Source organism: Lampetra fluviatilis, chromosome 31 (genome assembly GCF_964198595.1).
Source record: "Lampetra fluviatilis chromosome 31, kcLamFluv1.1, whole genome shotgun sequence".
NCBI classification, from domain to species: domain Eukaryota; kingdom Metazoa; phylum Chordata; class Hyperoartia; order Petromyzontiformes; family Petromyzontidae; genus Lampetra; species Lampetra fluviatilis.
In genome coordinates this window covers 11641210-11655476 of record NC_136305.1, presented here as the reverse complement: position 1 = coordinate 11655476, position 14267 = coordinate 11641210, and the positions used below count along the sequence as shown (strand labels likewise).

General features: G+C 55.8%; 1 protein-coding gene across 5 annotated transcripts in view; it reads left to right on the top strand.

Annotated features, from left to right (window-relative positions):
* Positions 1–13163, top strand: part of OVCA2 (OVCA2 serine hydrolase domain containing) — a 37314-nt gene extending 24151 nt beyond the window's left edge. For 3 of the 5 annotated variants that reach the window (XM_078871135.1, XM_078871137.1, XM_078871132.1), the window contains 3 exons: positions 3490–3615; positions 5567–7725; positions 8534–13163. In XM_078871135.1, coding sequence (XP_078727261.1) covers positions 3490–3615; positions 5567–5793 — 353 coding nt within the window. In that variant the 3' untranslated portion in view covers positions 5794–7725; positions 8534–13163. The remainder of the gene's footprint in view (positions 1–3489; positions 3616–5566; positions 7726–8533) is intronic. The other 2 variants (XM_078871133.1, XM_078871134.1) reach the window with 2 other exon arrangements.
* Positions 13164–14267: the final 1104 nt, after the last annotated feature.

The window sequence follows — 14267 nt, the reverse complement described above, 5'->3', positions numbered from 1 at the left end:
AGAGGGGAGAGAGTCTCTGCTGAGACACAGAGGGGAGAGAGTCTCACTGAGACACCCAGAGGGGAGAGAGTCTCTGCTGAGACACCCAGAGGGGAGAGAGTCTCTGCTGAGACACCCAAAGGGGAGGGTGTCTCTGCTGAGAGACACAGAGGGGAGAGAGTCTGACTGAGACACCCAGAGGGGAGAGAGTCTATACTGAGACCCCCAGAGGGGGGAGAGTCTCTACTGAGAGACACAGAGGGGAGAGAGTCTGACTGAGACACCCAGAGGGGGGAGAGTCTCTACTGAGACCCCCAGAGGGGGGAGCGTCTCTGCTGAGACACCCAGAGCGGGGAGAGTCTCACTGAGACACCCAGAGGGGAGAGAGTCTCTACTGAGACACACAGAGGGGAGAGTCTCACTGAGAGACCCAGAAGGGAGAGAGTCTCTGCTGAGACACCCAGAGGGGAGAGAGTCTCTGCTGAGACACCCAGAGGGGAGAGAGTCTCACTGAGACACCCAGAGGAGAGGGTGTCTCTGCTGAGACACCCAGAGGGGAGAGAGTCTCTGCTGAGACACCCAGAGGGGAGAGTCTCACTGAGACACCCAGAGGGGAGAGAGTATCTGCTGAGACACACAGAGGGGAGAGAGTCTCTGCTGAGACACCCAGAGGGGAGAGTCTCTGCTGAGACACACAGAGGGGAGGGTGTCTCTGCTGAGACACCCAGATTGGGGAGAATCTCTGCTGAGACACCCAGAGGGGAGGGTGTCTCTGCTGAGACACCCAGAGGGGAGAGAGTCTCTACTGAGACACCCAGAGGGGAGAGAGTCTCACTGAGACACCCAGAGGGGAGAGAGTCTCACTGAGACACCCAGAGGGGAGAGAGTCTCTGCTGAGACACCCAGAGGGGAGAGAGTCTCTGCTGAGACACCCAGAGGGGAGAGAGTCTCACTGAGACACCCAGAGGGGGGAGAGTCTCACTGAGACACCCAGAGGGGAGAGAGTCTCACTGAGAGACCCAGAGGGGAGAGAGTCTCTACTGAGACAGAGGGGGGAGAGTCTCACTGAGACACCCAGAGGGGGGAGAGTCTCACTGAGACACCCAGAGGGGACAGAGTCTCTGCTGAGACACCCAGAGGGGAGAGAGTCTCTACTGAGACACACAGAGGGGGGAGAGTCTCACTGAGACACCCAGAGGGGAGAGAGTCTCACTGAGACACCCAGAGGGGAGAGAGTCTCACTGAGACACCCAGAGGGGAGAGAGTCTCTGCTGAGACACCCAGAGAGGAGAGAGTCTCACTGAGACACCCAGAGGGGGGAGAGTCTCACTGAGACACCCAGAGGGGAGAGAGTCTCTGCTGAGACACCCAGAGGGGAGAGAGTCTCTACTGAGACCCCCAGAGGGGGGAGAGTCTCTACTGAGACACACAGAGGGGAGAGAGTCTCTACTGAGACACCCAGAGGGGAGAGAGTCTATACTGAGACCCCCAGAGGGGGGAGAGTCTCTACTGAGACACACAGAGGGGAGAGAGTCTCTGCTGAGACACCCAGAGTGGGGAGAGTCTCACTGAGACACCCAGAGGGGAGAGAGTCTCTACTGAGACACACAGAGGGGAGAGAGTCTCACTGAGAGACCCAGAAGGGAGAGAGTCTCTGCTGAGACACCCAGAGGGGAGAGAGTATCTGCTGAGACACCCAGAGGGGAGAGAGTCTCTGCTGAGACACCCAGAGGGGAGGGTGTCTCTGCTGAGACACCCAGATGGGAGAGAGTCTCTGCTGAGACACCCAGAGGGGAGGGTGTCTCTGCTGAGACACCCAGAGGGGAGAGAGTCTCTGCTGAGACACCCAGAGGGGATAGAGTCTCTACTGAGACCCCCAGAGGGGGGAGAGTCTCTACTGAGACACACAGAGGGGAGAGAGTCTCTACTGAGACACCCAGAGGGGAGAGAGTCTATACTGAGACCCCCAGAGGGGGGAGAGTCTCTACTGAGACACACAGAGGGGAGAGAGTCTCTGCTGAGACACCCAGAGGGGAGAGTGTCTCTACTGAGACACCCAGAGGGGGGAGAGTCTCTACTGAGACCCCCAGAGGGGGGAGCGTCTCTGCTGAGACACCCAGAGCGGGGAGAGTCTCACTGAGACACCCAGAGGGGAGAGAGTCTCTACTGAGACACACAGAGGGGAGAGTCTCACTGAGAGACCCAGAAGGGAGAGAGTCTCTGCTGAGACACCCAGAGGGGAGAGAGTCTCTGCTGAGACACCCAGAGGGGAGAGAGTCTCACTGAGACACCCAGAGGAGAGGGTGTCTCTGCTGAGACACCCAGAGGGGAGAGAGTCTCTGCTGAGACACCCAGAGGGGAGAGTCTCACTGAGACACCCAGAGGGGAGAGAGTATCTGCTGAGACACACAGAGGGGAGAGAGTCTCTGCTGAGACACCCAGAGGGGAGAGTCTCTGCTGAGACACACAGAGGGGAGGGTGTCTCTGCTGAGACACCCAGATTGGGGAGAATCTCTGCTGAGACACCCAGAGGGGAGGGTGTCTCTGCTAAGACACCCAGAGGGGAGAGAGTCTCTACTGAGACACCCAGAGGGGAGAGAGTCTCACTGAGACACCCAGAGGGGAGAGAGTCTCTGCTGAGACACCCAGAGGGGAGAGAGTCTCTGCTGAGACACAGAGGGGAGAGAGTCTCACTGAGACACCCAGAGGGGAGAGAGTCTCACTGAGACACCCAGAGGGGAGAGAGTCTCTGCTGAGACACCCAGAGGGGAGAGAGTCTCTGCTGAGACACCCAGAGGGGAGTCTCTGCTGAGACACACAGAGGGGAGTTTCGCTCCTGGCCCTGGGTCCACGCTGCGTGGGGAGGACACCTCTGTGGGTGTTTGTGTCTCTCAGTGTTTCTGTTTTGCAGTCGCGCTCCACGCTCCGCGCTCGGCTCCTGGCCAGAGCGTTCGCTCCCAACTTCATGATCACGTGCTCCCCCCCCCTCTCTCAAACCTGCCTCTCTTGCGCTCTTTTTTTACGATCAGAGGAAACAAGAAGATGCTCGGTGTAGTCGGCACTTTGCTTCGGTCATCATTTAGTGTTTTTTTTAATGCTTTGCTTTATGTAACCCCCCCCCCCTCCTTTTAAATGAAAGATTTTACAAGAGAGGTCTCGCTCTGCTCTCCTTTACCCCTTCCCTCTCTCTCTACCCCCTCTCTCTACCCCCCCTCCTCTCTCTCTACCCCCTCTCTCCCTACTCCATGTTTATGTTCCCCCTATGTTTTGTATGTAATATTTGTAATATTATAAAAAAAATGTATTTTTTAGGACAAGTGCTGCATCTGCACCCAGCCCTTCTTGCAGGCCTACGGCCTCCGACGGGTCGCTCATATCTGCATGCAGAGCTCTCCATCCCCCTCTCTCTTGCACCTCTACCATCTCGACTGCTCTCCCCTCTCTCGCTGTCTTATTCTCTCTCTCCACCTCTGCACTTGCTCTCTCGCCCAATGTCGACTGTGTGCTCAGCAACGCTCACGCGGACGTTGAGGGGTGGCGAGGGGGCGAGGAGGGTGGCGGTGAGCGGCAGCTCTCGGAGTCGCCGAGTCGCCACGAGAGACGTGGGGAGCGGTGAGAGACGCGGCGGGGACGGAGGTAACCATCGTGCCATGCGGTTGGGGCCCGGGTCATCGTCTGTCTGGTGTGGGTAGGGCTACAGCTGTGGTGTGGGTGGTGTGAGGCAGGGCTACAACTGTGTGGTGGGTGGTGTGGGGTAGAACTACAGCTGTGTGGTGTGCGTGGTGTGGGTGGTGTGGATGGGGCTACAGCTGTGTGGTGGGTGGTGTAGGGTGGGGCTACAGCTGTGGTGTGGGTGGTGTGGGTGGTGTGGGGCTACAGCTGTGGTGTGGGTGGTGTGGGTGGTGTGGGGTGGGGCTACAGCTGTGGTGTGGGTGGTGTGGGGTGGGGCTACAGCTGTGGTGTGGGTGGTGTGGGGTGGGGCTACAGCTGTGGTGTGGGTGGTGTGGGTGGTGTGGGGTCGTGCTACAGCTGTGGTGTGGGTGGTGTGGGGTCGTGCTACAGCTGTGGTGGGTGGAGTGGGTGGTGTGGGGTGGGGCTACAGCTGTGGTGTGGGTGGTGTGGGTGGTGTGGGTGGGGCTACAGCTGTGGTGTGGGTGGGGCTACAGTTGTGGGCTGGGTGGTGTGGGGTGGGGCTACAGCTGTAGTGTGGGTGGTGTGGGGCTACAGCTGTGTGGTGGGTGGTGTGGGGTAGGACTACAGCTGTGGTGTGGGTGGTGTGGGGTGAGGCTACAGCTGTGGGGTGGGTGGTGTGGGTGGTATGGGTGGTGTGGGTGGGGCTACAGCTGTGGGGTGGGTGGTGTGGGTGGGGCTACAACTGTGGGCTGGTGGTTTGGGTAAAGTTCGAGCTCTGGTGTAGGTAGTTTGGGGAGGATCAGGGCTATAGTCTGATTGGTTAACATGGTTTGAGTTTGGGATCTGGTACATGCCTCAATCTGATTGGCAAGTGTGCAGTCACGTGCACATGACTCACCACCTATCTGTGCCTTCTCACGCACGGCTCCCATTCTCTGCCCCCCCCCCAACCTCTCTCTTCGTTTCCTCCGGCATGCGCGAGTTCACCTAATTGGCCATAAATGCCAAATCAGGAAGCTGCTGAAATGTGCATTTTGTGCGTCAGAGGCGATTTCATGAATAAATAAACCCAATCCCCTCCACGTGGCCGCTACCCGCACTGCGCCCTCCCCGCAGCCAACTCGCTCCCAAGGCAGCCGGAGACCAGCGTCTGGACGGCCGAGTCCCGTATCGATATCATAGCGGCACCACAAATGGTACCCGATGGGTACCCTACCTCAAGGCCGTAGCCATGGAGTCAACATTGGGGGGGGACCAAATCTTCCAGGGGTCTGGGGGTCTGCCCCCCCCCAGAAAAAAAATCTAAATTTGAAAACGAATTTTCTGCCATTTCCTGCCTAAAATATTTTTAAAAATTCACTAACACATAGGATGGACAATAATGTCTAATAGTGTATTGTATTCTATTGCTCTGTTTTTTCTTTTTTACCTTTTCCTGTTTAATTGTATGTAATGGCATATATTAGGGATTAATAAAGTACAACCATAACCACAATAATTTAAACAGAAATCTATTTTATAGCAATATATTGGGGGGGACATTTTGAGCATATTGGAATATTGGGGGGGGGGGGATGTGTCCCCCCCAATATATCTTATAATTACGGCCTTGCCCTACCTTATCGGTGACCATATCAGTACCGTATCGGTACCGTAGAGTTAGGGAGGTGCTAGGAATTGTGTAGCAGGATAGGGCAAGCAACTTGGAGGTTGTGATGGGTGGGACACGTGAGCAGTTTAGAGGAGGAAGAAAGCGGAGGGCAGGTCACTGAGACCGCGCATTCGAGCGGCATGGAGAGGCGGCACAGCGAGGTAGAGGAGACCTCAAGCCAGGAGGCGCTGGTGGCGGCGAGCGCGTAAACCTTTGTGGGTCAGATGTCAACTGTGCAACAGCTGTGGTCATCCGTTGACCTCTTGACCCTTTGCCTTATCATTAAGATATTTCTCTGCCCAGGTGCACGCGTGGCACAGCGTCGGTGGTACCAGCTGCAATCCACCCCACCACCACCCCAAGGCGCCAGCATCGCCGCCCGGCATCGCCGCTTCTCCAGGGGCCGCGGGACGCAGGGTGTGAGCGGAGGGTCGAGCTGGCACGATCTTCGGGGATTGCGAGATCGTTGGGGAATCGATAATTTCAACTGCAGCGGAAGCGAGATGGAATCGAACCGTTGTGACCTCTGAATTGCAAATCCACTGGAGGCTTCTCCTTGCCAACATCAACCTCACGGCATGCGATGTGTGCAAATTAATTAGTTATCACGCACACGATCGGGCGCGTGTCTCACGAGTGTGAGGGTCTATTTTTTGTTACGCGGCTACAAAGATCCCTCCTGTGTTGATTTAGGGCGGCAGGCAGCGTCTGCCTGTGCACGTCCGTGCCAACCATTGTCCACAGGGCTGACCTATGACCTCTTGACCTGAAGTAGCCAGACTGGGTGGCATGACACTGCCCGCTCTCCCATCGCCCTCCCATCGCACTCCCATCTCGTGCCGTGGTGTGTGCCAGCTTCAGGCGACGTCAGTCCGCGCCGCTCCACTCTCGCCATACTTGGCAGTGTTATGCAACGCCATCATTAGGGAGAATAGCGCACGAGTGAGCCAGACGCTGGCCCTACAATAATATCCTACAGCGACACTAAGACCAGCCAGTCACACGTAGGTTTTGTGTAACCGGAATGAGACCAGGCAGGAGAGGGCCTCATTTGCGAGGGTGACCTGGGTCACCAAACCGACGCAAGCAAAAACAAAGTTACAGTGATGAAGCGAATAGAAATGAAAGCGAAAACAACGAACCCGACCACCAAGCCCTAACTAAATTGTACAGGGTGTTTCAAAAAGATGGACCCAATTTCAAAGCAGTATATTTTACGATGGCAACATGTTACAATTACACAAAAAGTTACAAACGGTTTAATAAGTTATAAAGTTTTACTAACCATTTTATAAATGATCTATGTGCCCTCCACCTGCTGTACGGACAACATCGAGAAGATAGTTGAATTCGTCCCAAACGCCTCTCAAAGTGCCTTCTTCCACTGCCGTGATTCTCTTTTTGAGGTCGTCCAGATTAGTCGCTAATGGTGGCACAGAAACACCGTCTTTGACGTATCCCCACAAGAAAAAGTCGCAGGGTGTGATGATGTCTGGGGATCTTGGGGGCCAAGAGTGTAGCGCCAAGTCTTGGGGTCCTGTGCGATCTATCCAACGTTGAGGCAGTGTCTTGTGAATGACTGAGGCTAAGGGCTGTTTGTGCGCTGGGAGAGGCATCTATCGGTAATCATTTGAAACTCCGTGCCCCGCCCTTTCCAGTGGTAAGAGTTTTTTTCATGGGAGGTTCGTGGTTGCAGAGATATAGCGATTTCAAATCGGGTCCATCTGTTTGCAACACCCTGTACAACCAGACTGTAGCATGAACCCAACTCCTGACAACGCACCGAATCCGAGGCCCTGCTACGTGCGTGAGTGGATCTGGCTTCCCTGTCTCAGCAGCTGGCCCAGCTGTGTGTGGTACCGGCCCCGGCTCTCCGTGCAGCCGCTGCTCCTCCCTCCGGCTGGCGCCATGAACCCGGCATCGCTGGCCCACGTCGACACTGGAAACGCGGTGGTTGCTCTGCTCCGATTTTGTTTCGTGTTCCTCGCCGCGGTGCGCAGGTTCCCTGGATACCATCCCGGACCCAGGCATTGCCTGTTGTGCATTTGGAGTTTGCGTCACTCTCTCCCGCCCCATGGCGGTCGCGTGTATTTTTCTCCAGGTCCTCAGGTTTTGCGCTCTGCATTTAGAAACGCGCATTCAGATTGTTTTGGCAGCTACGATGAATCCCAATGCTTGATGCCTCTGAAAAAAGAGCTCATAGCTCAGTGGGCTTCACCTGCTGCAATAAACCAGTTTAGTTTTAAACATTGTTGTGAGGTTGGTCATGCAGGTCTGCGGTCGCCACCTTCTCCACTTGAGACCAGACCGGGACACGTTTCTCAGAGCTGTGCTGCCATCTCCCGCAGGAGAGTTCCACACAGCAGCAACTACGGTGCCACCGGAACACGACGGCAGACGATGACAGGTGATGCCGATTCCGGGACTGTCCCAGGTCACACCCAGGTGTCAGCCCAAACCAGGTAAAACTTCCAAGTGAGCTAACGAGTCCTGGTCTCTTGAATTCACACCTGCTTCAACGACATTCACTCGACACGTAGAAGGTTGCTCAAATTTGATTTTTTTAATTGTTTGGTCTCCGACCCGAAGATGCCCAACGCAGTTCCCGGCGAAACGTCACGTGTCTGATGGATAACTTTGGTTGTGTTGAGGTGTGCGAGCTGAAACGGTGACCGCTGGCGCGTCTTTAAACGCACGGACACGTGGCACGTTTGGCCATGCGGAGTGGTGGAGGGTTCCACGACAAAATGTGGCCCGGTCACTAGGTCGGCTAACCCAATAATCTATTCTGAATGAGAATGGACTCGACTAAACCGTTGGGGTGTGGGGGCGATGGCAGAGCCAAGGGAAACGTGACCTTCCTGCGGGGTCAGAGGCCTCACTGAGGCGGGTCTGCTGAAACAACGCCACCTCCATCGCGTGCGCAAGAGGGCGGCAGCTGCTGCTGCTGCGTTGTTGCTGATACACTGCTGCTGCTGCTGCGTTGTTGCTGATACACTGCTGCTGATGCTACACTACTGCTCTGCTACAGCAGCTGCATTGCCAGTAGTGCACGAGCACAATTAACAACACAAATCTCTACACATGTCAATCACGCTGTGGCCTTGAAAAAACCAATAAGAAAAAAATCGGCGACGGTCCTTCTCCATAGCACGTAGACAGGCAGACGAACCCACAGCTTCACACTCGTGTAGGTGCAGCCCATACCACACAGCCTGGCTGTGGAGCTACGAGATAACCGTTGTTTTTTCGTTACGTCTTCACACACAGGGAGCTGCCACTGTGGTGGTGCAACGGTCAGCGCAATGGACTGGACTGGACTCCAGCAATCCAGAGGTCGCCGGTTCGATTTCATCTCCTGGCGAAGCGGCTGAAACAATGGTGAGTTTCTTAAATCCCCACCCCCAACTCCTCTGTCCATCCAGCAGCAGTAGGTGACGTGTGGTGGGGTAGAGTGTGGGCAATTCATCAAGACGCCCGGTCAGCATGAAAGAGTAGACCAAATTCTCTCTGGAGCTCCCTAAAGAGGAGGCCCTACGGCCAGGAGTGGCGAGAGCGAGCGAGAAAACTTCCGACAAGCGGAAGAACGTGGAGCCTGCGTGGCGAGCGAAGCCAGGGGAAGGGCCGCGTGGCTGCAGGAGCAGGGCACCCCTGGGGGCGAGCGGCGCACGGCCTCCGTGCCACTGCGCTCGCCGTGCGCCCACCGCGGCGGAGCGGCTGGGGGAGGGGGGAGCGGGGGGATATTTTGGCTTTTTGCAGGAAACAACGCAAAGTGTCGCAACACTCGCGAGATCGAGGGGCCCGCCCAGCTCGTCGCCCTCCTTTCGCCGGGATCACGCCGAGACGTCTCCCCTGCCGGGGCTACGCCCCAGTGCTCGTCGGGGTGCGGTGCAGCAAGCGGGATGTTGCCGATCTCCTTGCAATCTTGGCATTTCTGCAGGCACCCTGGCTCCCCCCCACCACATCAAACGTAAACAAAACCATCTATGAGGAATTGGCTAAGCGTCCAACTACACGGGATGTTTGGCCAAAAATTCCCCGAGACTCCCTCCTCCTTGTTTGGGGCTCTGCCGCCATCACCACAGCAGCTCGTGTGGCTCCCCGCACAAGGACGTCGCGCCCCGCCACCCCCCGGAGACTCGTCGCCGTGTTTGTTACACTTCCTGTGCGTACGTCCACGTCGTGATCCGCAGGCCACAGCAGGCCACAGCAGGCCACAGCAGGCCACAGCAGGCCACAGCAGGCCACAGCAGGCCACAGCAGGCCACAGCAGGCCACAGCAGGCCACAGCAGGCCACAGCAGGCCACAGCAGGCCACACGCCATCTGTTAGGAAACCCAAACGCCCAGACGTGTGCCAGACGGTGCTGCGGATACCAGGCGTGCGCGTGGTTCGTCTTCCTGGTTACTCCTCCTCCGCTCGCTGGCCGCGTCTCATCTCGGGTTCCTCTTTTGTAACTTGTGCTTGGCTCCACCACTGCCTCTGATATCAGTCACGCGACAGGGGCTGCCTCGGGCGAACAAAGTTCCTGTTATGAAACGCGATATTGTGCAAACATTCACAGGTCGGGCCATGGTCTCATTGGCAGCCCCAGATCTGTATCTTCATCCAGCGTCAACGCCCCGCCACCCCACCACTCACCCTGCGTGTGTGCAGCTTGCAAACAACTCCAGCGCCAAGTCCGCCTGCGACCCGGAAGACCGACGGAGTCCTGCGCTGAATGTGCAGACGTCTCTCGTGTCGCCTCGCCGGGTGAGAACTCAAGGCGGTCACGTGGCACGGCCGTAGCGCGTTCACCGATTGTTGCAGGGGTTCGTGGTTTGCACCCAGGGGCCGCCCTGGATAATAGTGTGGCCGTATTAAACGTACTGTACTTGCCTTCTTCGCAGAAGACGTTCAAGACCTTTAAATACAGTAGGCCATTGTATGTTGAAAAATTACACCGCAAATTACTTAATTGGGATTACACATCACCATAGCAACTTTACCGCCCCACTGTGGAACTACTGCACACCGCGTCTGTGAAACACCTTGACGATGTGGCCTTGGAGAGTGGCGCGAATACCAAATGCACGCGTGCTTGGAGTTGAACTGTGACGTCACGTCGTGTCACGTGACTCCACTGGCCCGAGGGGGATGAGGATGTCAAGTCGACCCGCAGCACGTGCCGGTCGCCCCCCCCTCCCCCCCCCCCACGGACGACGTCTTTGCAGCACCGTTCACGTTGTCGAACCTCGGTTCCTCCCTGAACATCGCAAATCTTCCTTCAAAGAACATCCTGAAGCAAACCACTCGTGCCCGATACAAATGTGATGTGGAACTTTGACCCCCCATCCTGTGTATCATCGATAGTTCATTGTTCAATGTAATTGAGGGGCTTGTGTGTTGTTGTTGTCTTGCTGTGATCTGGGACTGTTGCTGTTGCTGTTTTGCTGCCTTGCCCCAAGCTTGCATTTGGTGTTGACAAATCGGCAGGAATGTTTGTACTTGTGCTATTTGTACGTCTACTTTATTTCGTTGTAATAATTTATAGCGACTTTTTCGCTGTCTTGCTCTTATATTGTCCCCCCACCCGCCCCGTCGCTGGTGAAGAAGAGCTTCATCAGGTTTCTCCTCCACGAAATAGACAACATATTCTGACGCTAGGCCAAGTCGACCATCAATCAACACGTGACCTTGGTACTATTCGACGACGACGACTTGGGTGCGCCAACCAACTGGTGCCACGTGGCCTGCTACAATTGCTTCTCCTCTGCTCGTTCACCCGGGAGGAAAGCCCTCGCCGAGCCTGCAGGCTCGTTTTCAGGAGGGATGTTTGCCGCTGCTGTTGACGATCCCAATTGGCTAATTTGCAGGTCATTGTTCAACATTCGCATTTCTGGCCAATAGGTATGGGAGAAAACTTCAGAACCTTAAGGACACCCACGCAGAACAGGGGCAGAACGCAGACAGCACACAGAGAGGTGCCCGAGTCGGGAATCGAAACCTTCCGGTTACCGAACGCATACGTTGAGGTCACGCTCACTGCACACAAAGCGAGTGCCACAAATGAACCACAATAACTTGCTGATCTCAAGGAACAGAAACCATCACGCGAACTCAGGTCATCCTCGCTGTGGATTTTGGTAAACCATTGAACATAGCTGGCCACTGCATCGTGCGCTTTCAGATGCGCTTCTCCGGCCATCTGGAACGCTCTGCCTTCACTGGAGCTATGCAATTTTAAATCATCTAGATTAACAAACTCATGTTCTTTAGAACTGCTTTGTGTTTAGTTTTTTCTTCCCTCGCACCTCCAATTTTCACGGTTTAGCTACGTACGGTGCAAAGTAGTTCAGCGTACATACATGCAAAGCGCGGCATTCACGGCCTCCGAATCATTCCCTCTCTCTTCTAGAAGCGAACACGGTGCTATCCGATAATTACGCAGAAGCCGTCTCAGCGAGACCTGGAATGCGAGTAGAAGACACCGTCCCTTGCTCACCGCTGACACACACGCTCCCCGTGACACGCGTTAAACGGGACCCCTCACGGTGGGGTCACGACCCCTCGCCGTGCCCACCAGCACACACACAACCACCCGGGTCGGGGACGATCACGCCGAGACGAAAGCGAGCGTGATGATCGAATCCAAGTTCATACGTTTCATCCCAACCCTTATTAAAAAAAGTTATTGGTGTGAGGATCTGATTGACCAATACTGAATGACCCCAAAATCTCACCAGCATCGCAGCCAAAACTGCCGGTCTGCAAAGTGCAGTGCCACAAGGCAGCGACTCAACCGCAACCCAACTGCGACTTGCAATTTTTGCTGAAATGACGACGCCCGATGAATTTGCTACAAATCCAAAACATAAGTGGACTGGCTGAAACCGTTGTCTTCCTGGAGTCTATTCCGAGTTCCTGGACCTGAGGCCTGAAGAGGGCTTGGCACAGTTTCAAGCGAAAGGTCGGGGTTCTTACTGCTGCTAAATCTGGCCTTCAGTTGTTTCTCGACTCTGACCCACGGCGAGCGAGCCAAAAACAATTGGCTCGTCCCGAAACGCTTGTACACGTGACAATTCAATTTTCTTGGCTACGTCAGATGGTGGAGGGTCTTACGACACAGACAGAATCAATAACGTGGCCTCGCCCAAAACATTATAACCACGAACGCCAAGTAGGCAGGTTTGTTTGACGAGGGCCAGCCATGCGTGCGGAGGTGCGTGCGTGGGGGAGCGGGTGTAGGGGTCGCGGCTTCCCTGCTAGCGCCGCACACGGGGCCCACGCGTGCGCAGCCTGCCACACTGTACCCACCTGAGGACCCAGGGCACACAGCAGCAGCACAAAGACACAAGCACACCGGGTCCTTCAGCACGACTGCAGCAACACCATCTATCTTAGCCAGTGATAGACTGGCAGACTGCTCTCTGATGGGTCTCTAGATAGGAAGAAATTGACAGACTGATCTCTGGTGGGGTCTCTAGCCAGTAATAGACTGGCAGACTGGTCTCTGATAGCTTTGCTGGAGCGGATTTTCTCGTTTTCAGTGAACGTTGCTCACAAACGCATCGTGCATTCACGAAGGTGCCGAGGTGGTGGCGATGATGGCGATGAGGATGGTGATGAGGATGGTGATGAAAACGTCGGGTGGAGGAGCACTATTTGTGGTCAGAAAAGACAATACGAGCAAAACACCGGTGAAAATAAAAACACAAGACACGAACGAGTGATGTTTTTGAACGGGTGACGTTTGCAAACCAACAAGTTGTCCACCAAGGGCACCGAGGGCAACAGGAGTCGAACCCCTAAGTGTGGACGTGCCTTTAGCAAATCCTCCCAGTGTACGGACCATCCCTTGTGCCAGCCGAATTCGCGGGGGTTTGGGTTGTGGTTTGTAGCAGCGGGGCAAGGGTTGAGGTTAGGGTTGGGTTTAGGGTTGCAGTTAGCAATCGGGTTATGTGGGAGGTGCGGTGTGGGTTAGAATTGGGGTGAGGGTTGGGGAGTTGCAAGGGTTGAGGTGAGGGTGGGAGGCACGGCACACGGGGTGGGGGGGCAGGCCACACGGGGTGGGGGGGCAGGACACACGCGTGCGGGCGTGGGTGGGGAGGCCCCGTGCGATGCAACACTCCCCCCCCCACCCCCACGGGGATGCCGCACGGAGCGACGGGGATGCCGCACGGAGCGACGCCTCTACAGGGCCCACGCACTCGGTGACGGCCGCTACTTTGGCCCTCGACCTTTGGTTATGGTTAGCAATTGCTACCTTTAGGTCACAACTATTTTTAGTAACGGCTATTTTTAGGGATTGCTACTTTTAGTTAACACTGCTGCTTTTAGAAAACGGCCGTTTTCAGGAATGGCCAGCGATCTTGACGGCTGGATGTTTCACAGCGAGTTCTCTCGCGGGCCCACAATCTTTCCCGCAGCAGTCACCGTCACGGGCAGCCATTTCGGCTGGGGTTGTTGGCTGGCCTTCTATGGCGGCGTTTACGATGGACCGGGCGCCGGTTTACCCTAAGATCGACCGTCTTCGGGGCTTGACGTCTCTGTTTACGACCGGCCGCCTGACGGCCGGGCCGCGGTGACCTCTCTCGGTGTCGAAGGCGCGACGCTTGCGCCGCGGGCAAGGCCAAGAGCGCCTCGATGGCGCTCTGGTGGCCGCCACGCTCACCACGTGCGGGTGAGCGTGGCGAGCGTGGCGGCGGAGGAGGGGGGGTGGCAAGCGTGAGTGGCGGTGTTAATAATGGAGGTGAAACAGAATTTAAACAATAAATGCACTCGCAAACGTGGAAGGGTGTTTATTAAAGTGACCTCACGCGATACAAAACAAAAAAAATGGTGGCGTCACTTAAAAAATGACAGTTAGTTTCACAGCTGCACACCCGTGCACACGTAAATTCTGCATAAATAATAACGGTGAACACACAGATCGCGTCGCGCGCTCGTACGAGGGGAATGCACGAGATTATTGCTCTCGGGTATTAACTTTGACGGCTTGGAAGTTTGACCGCACGCGGAGCGT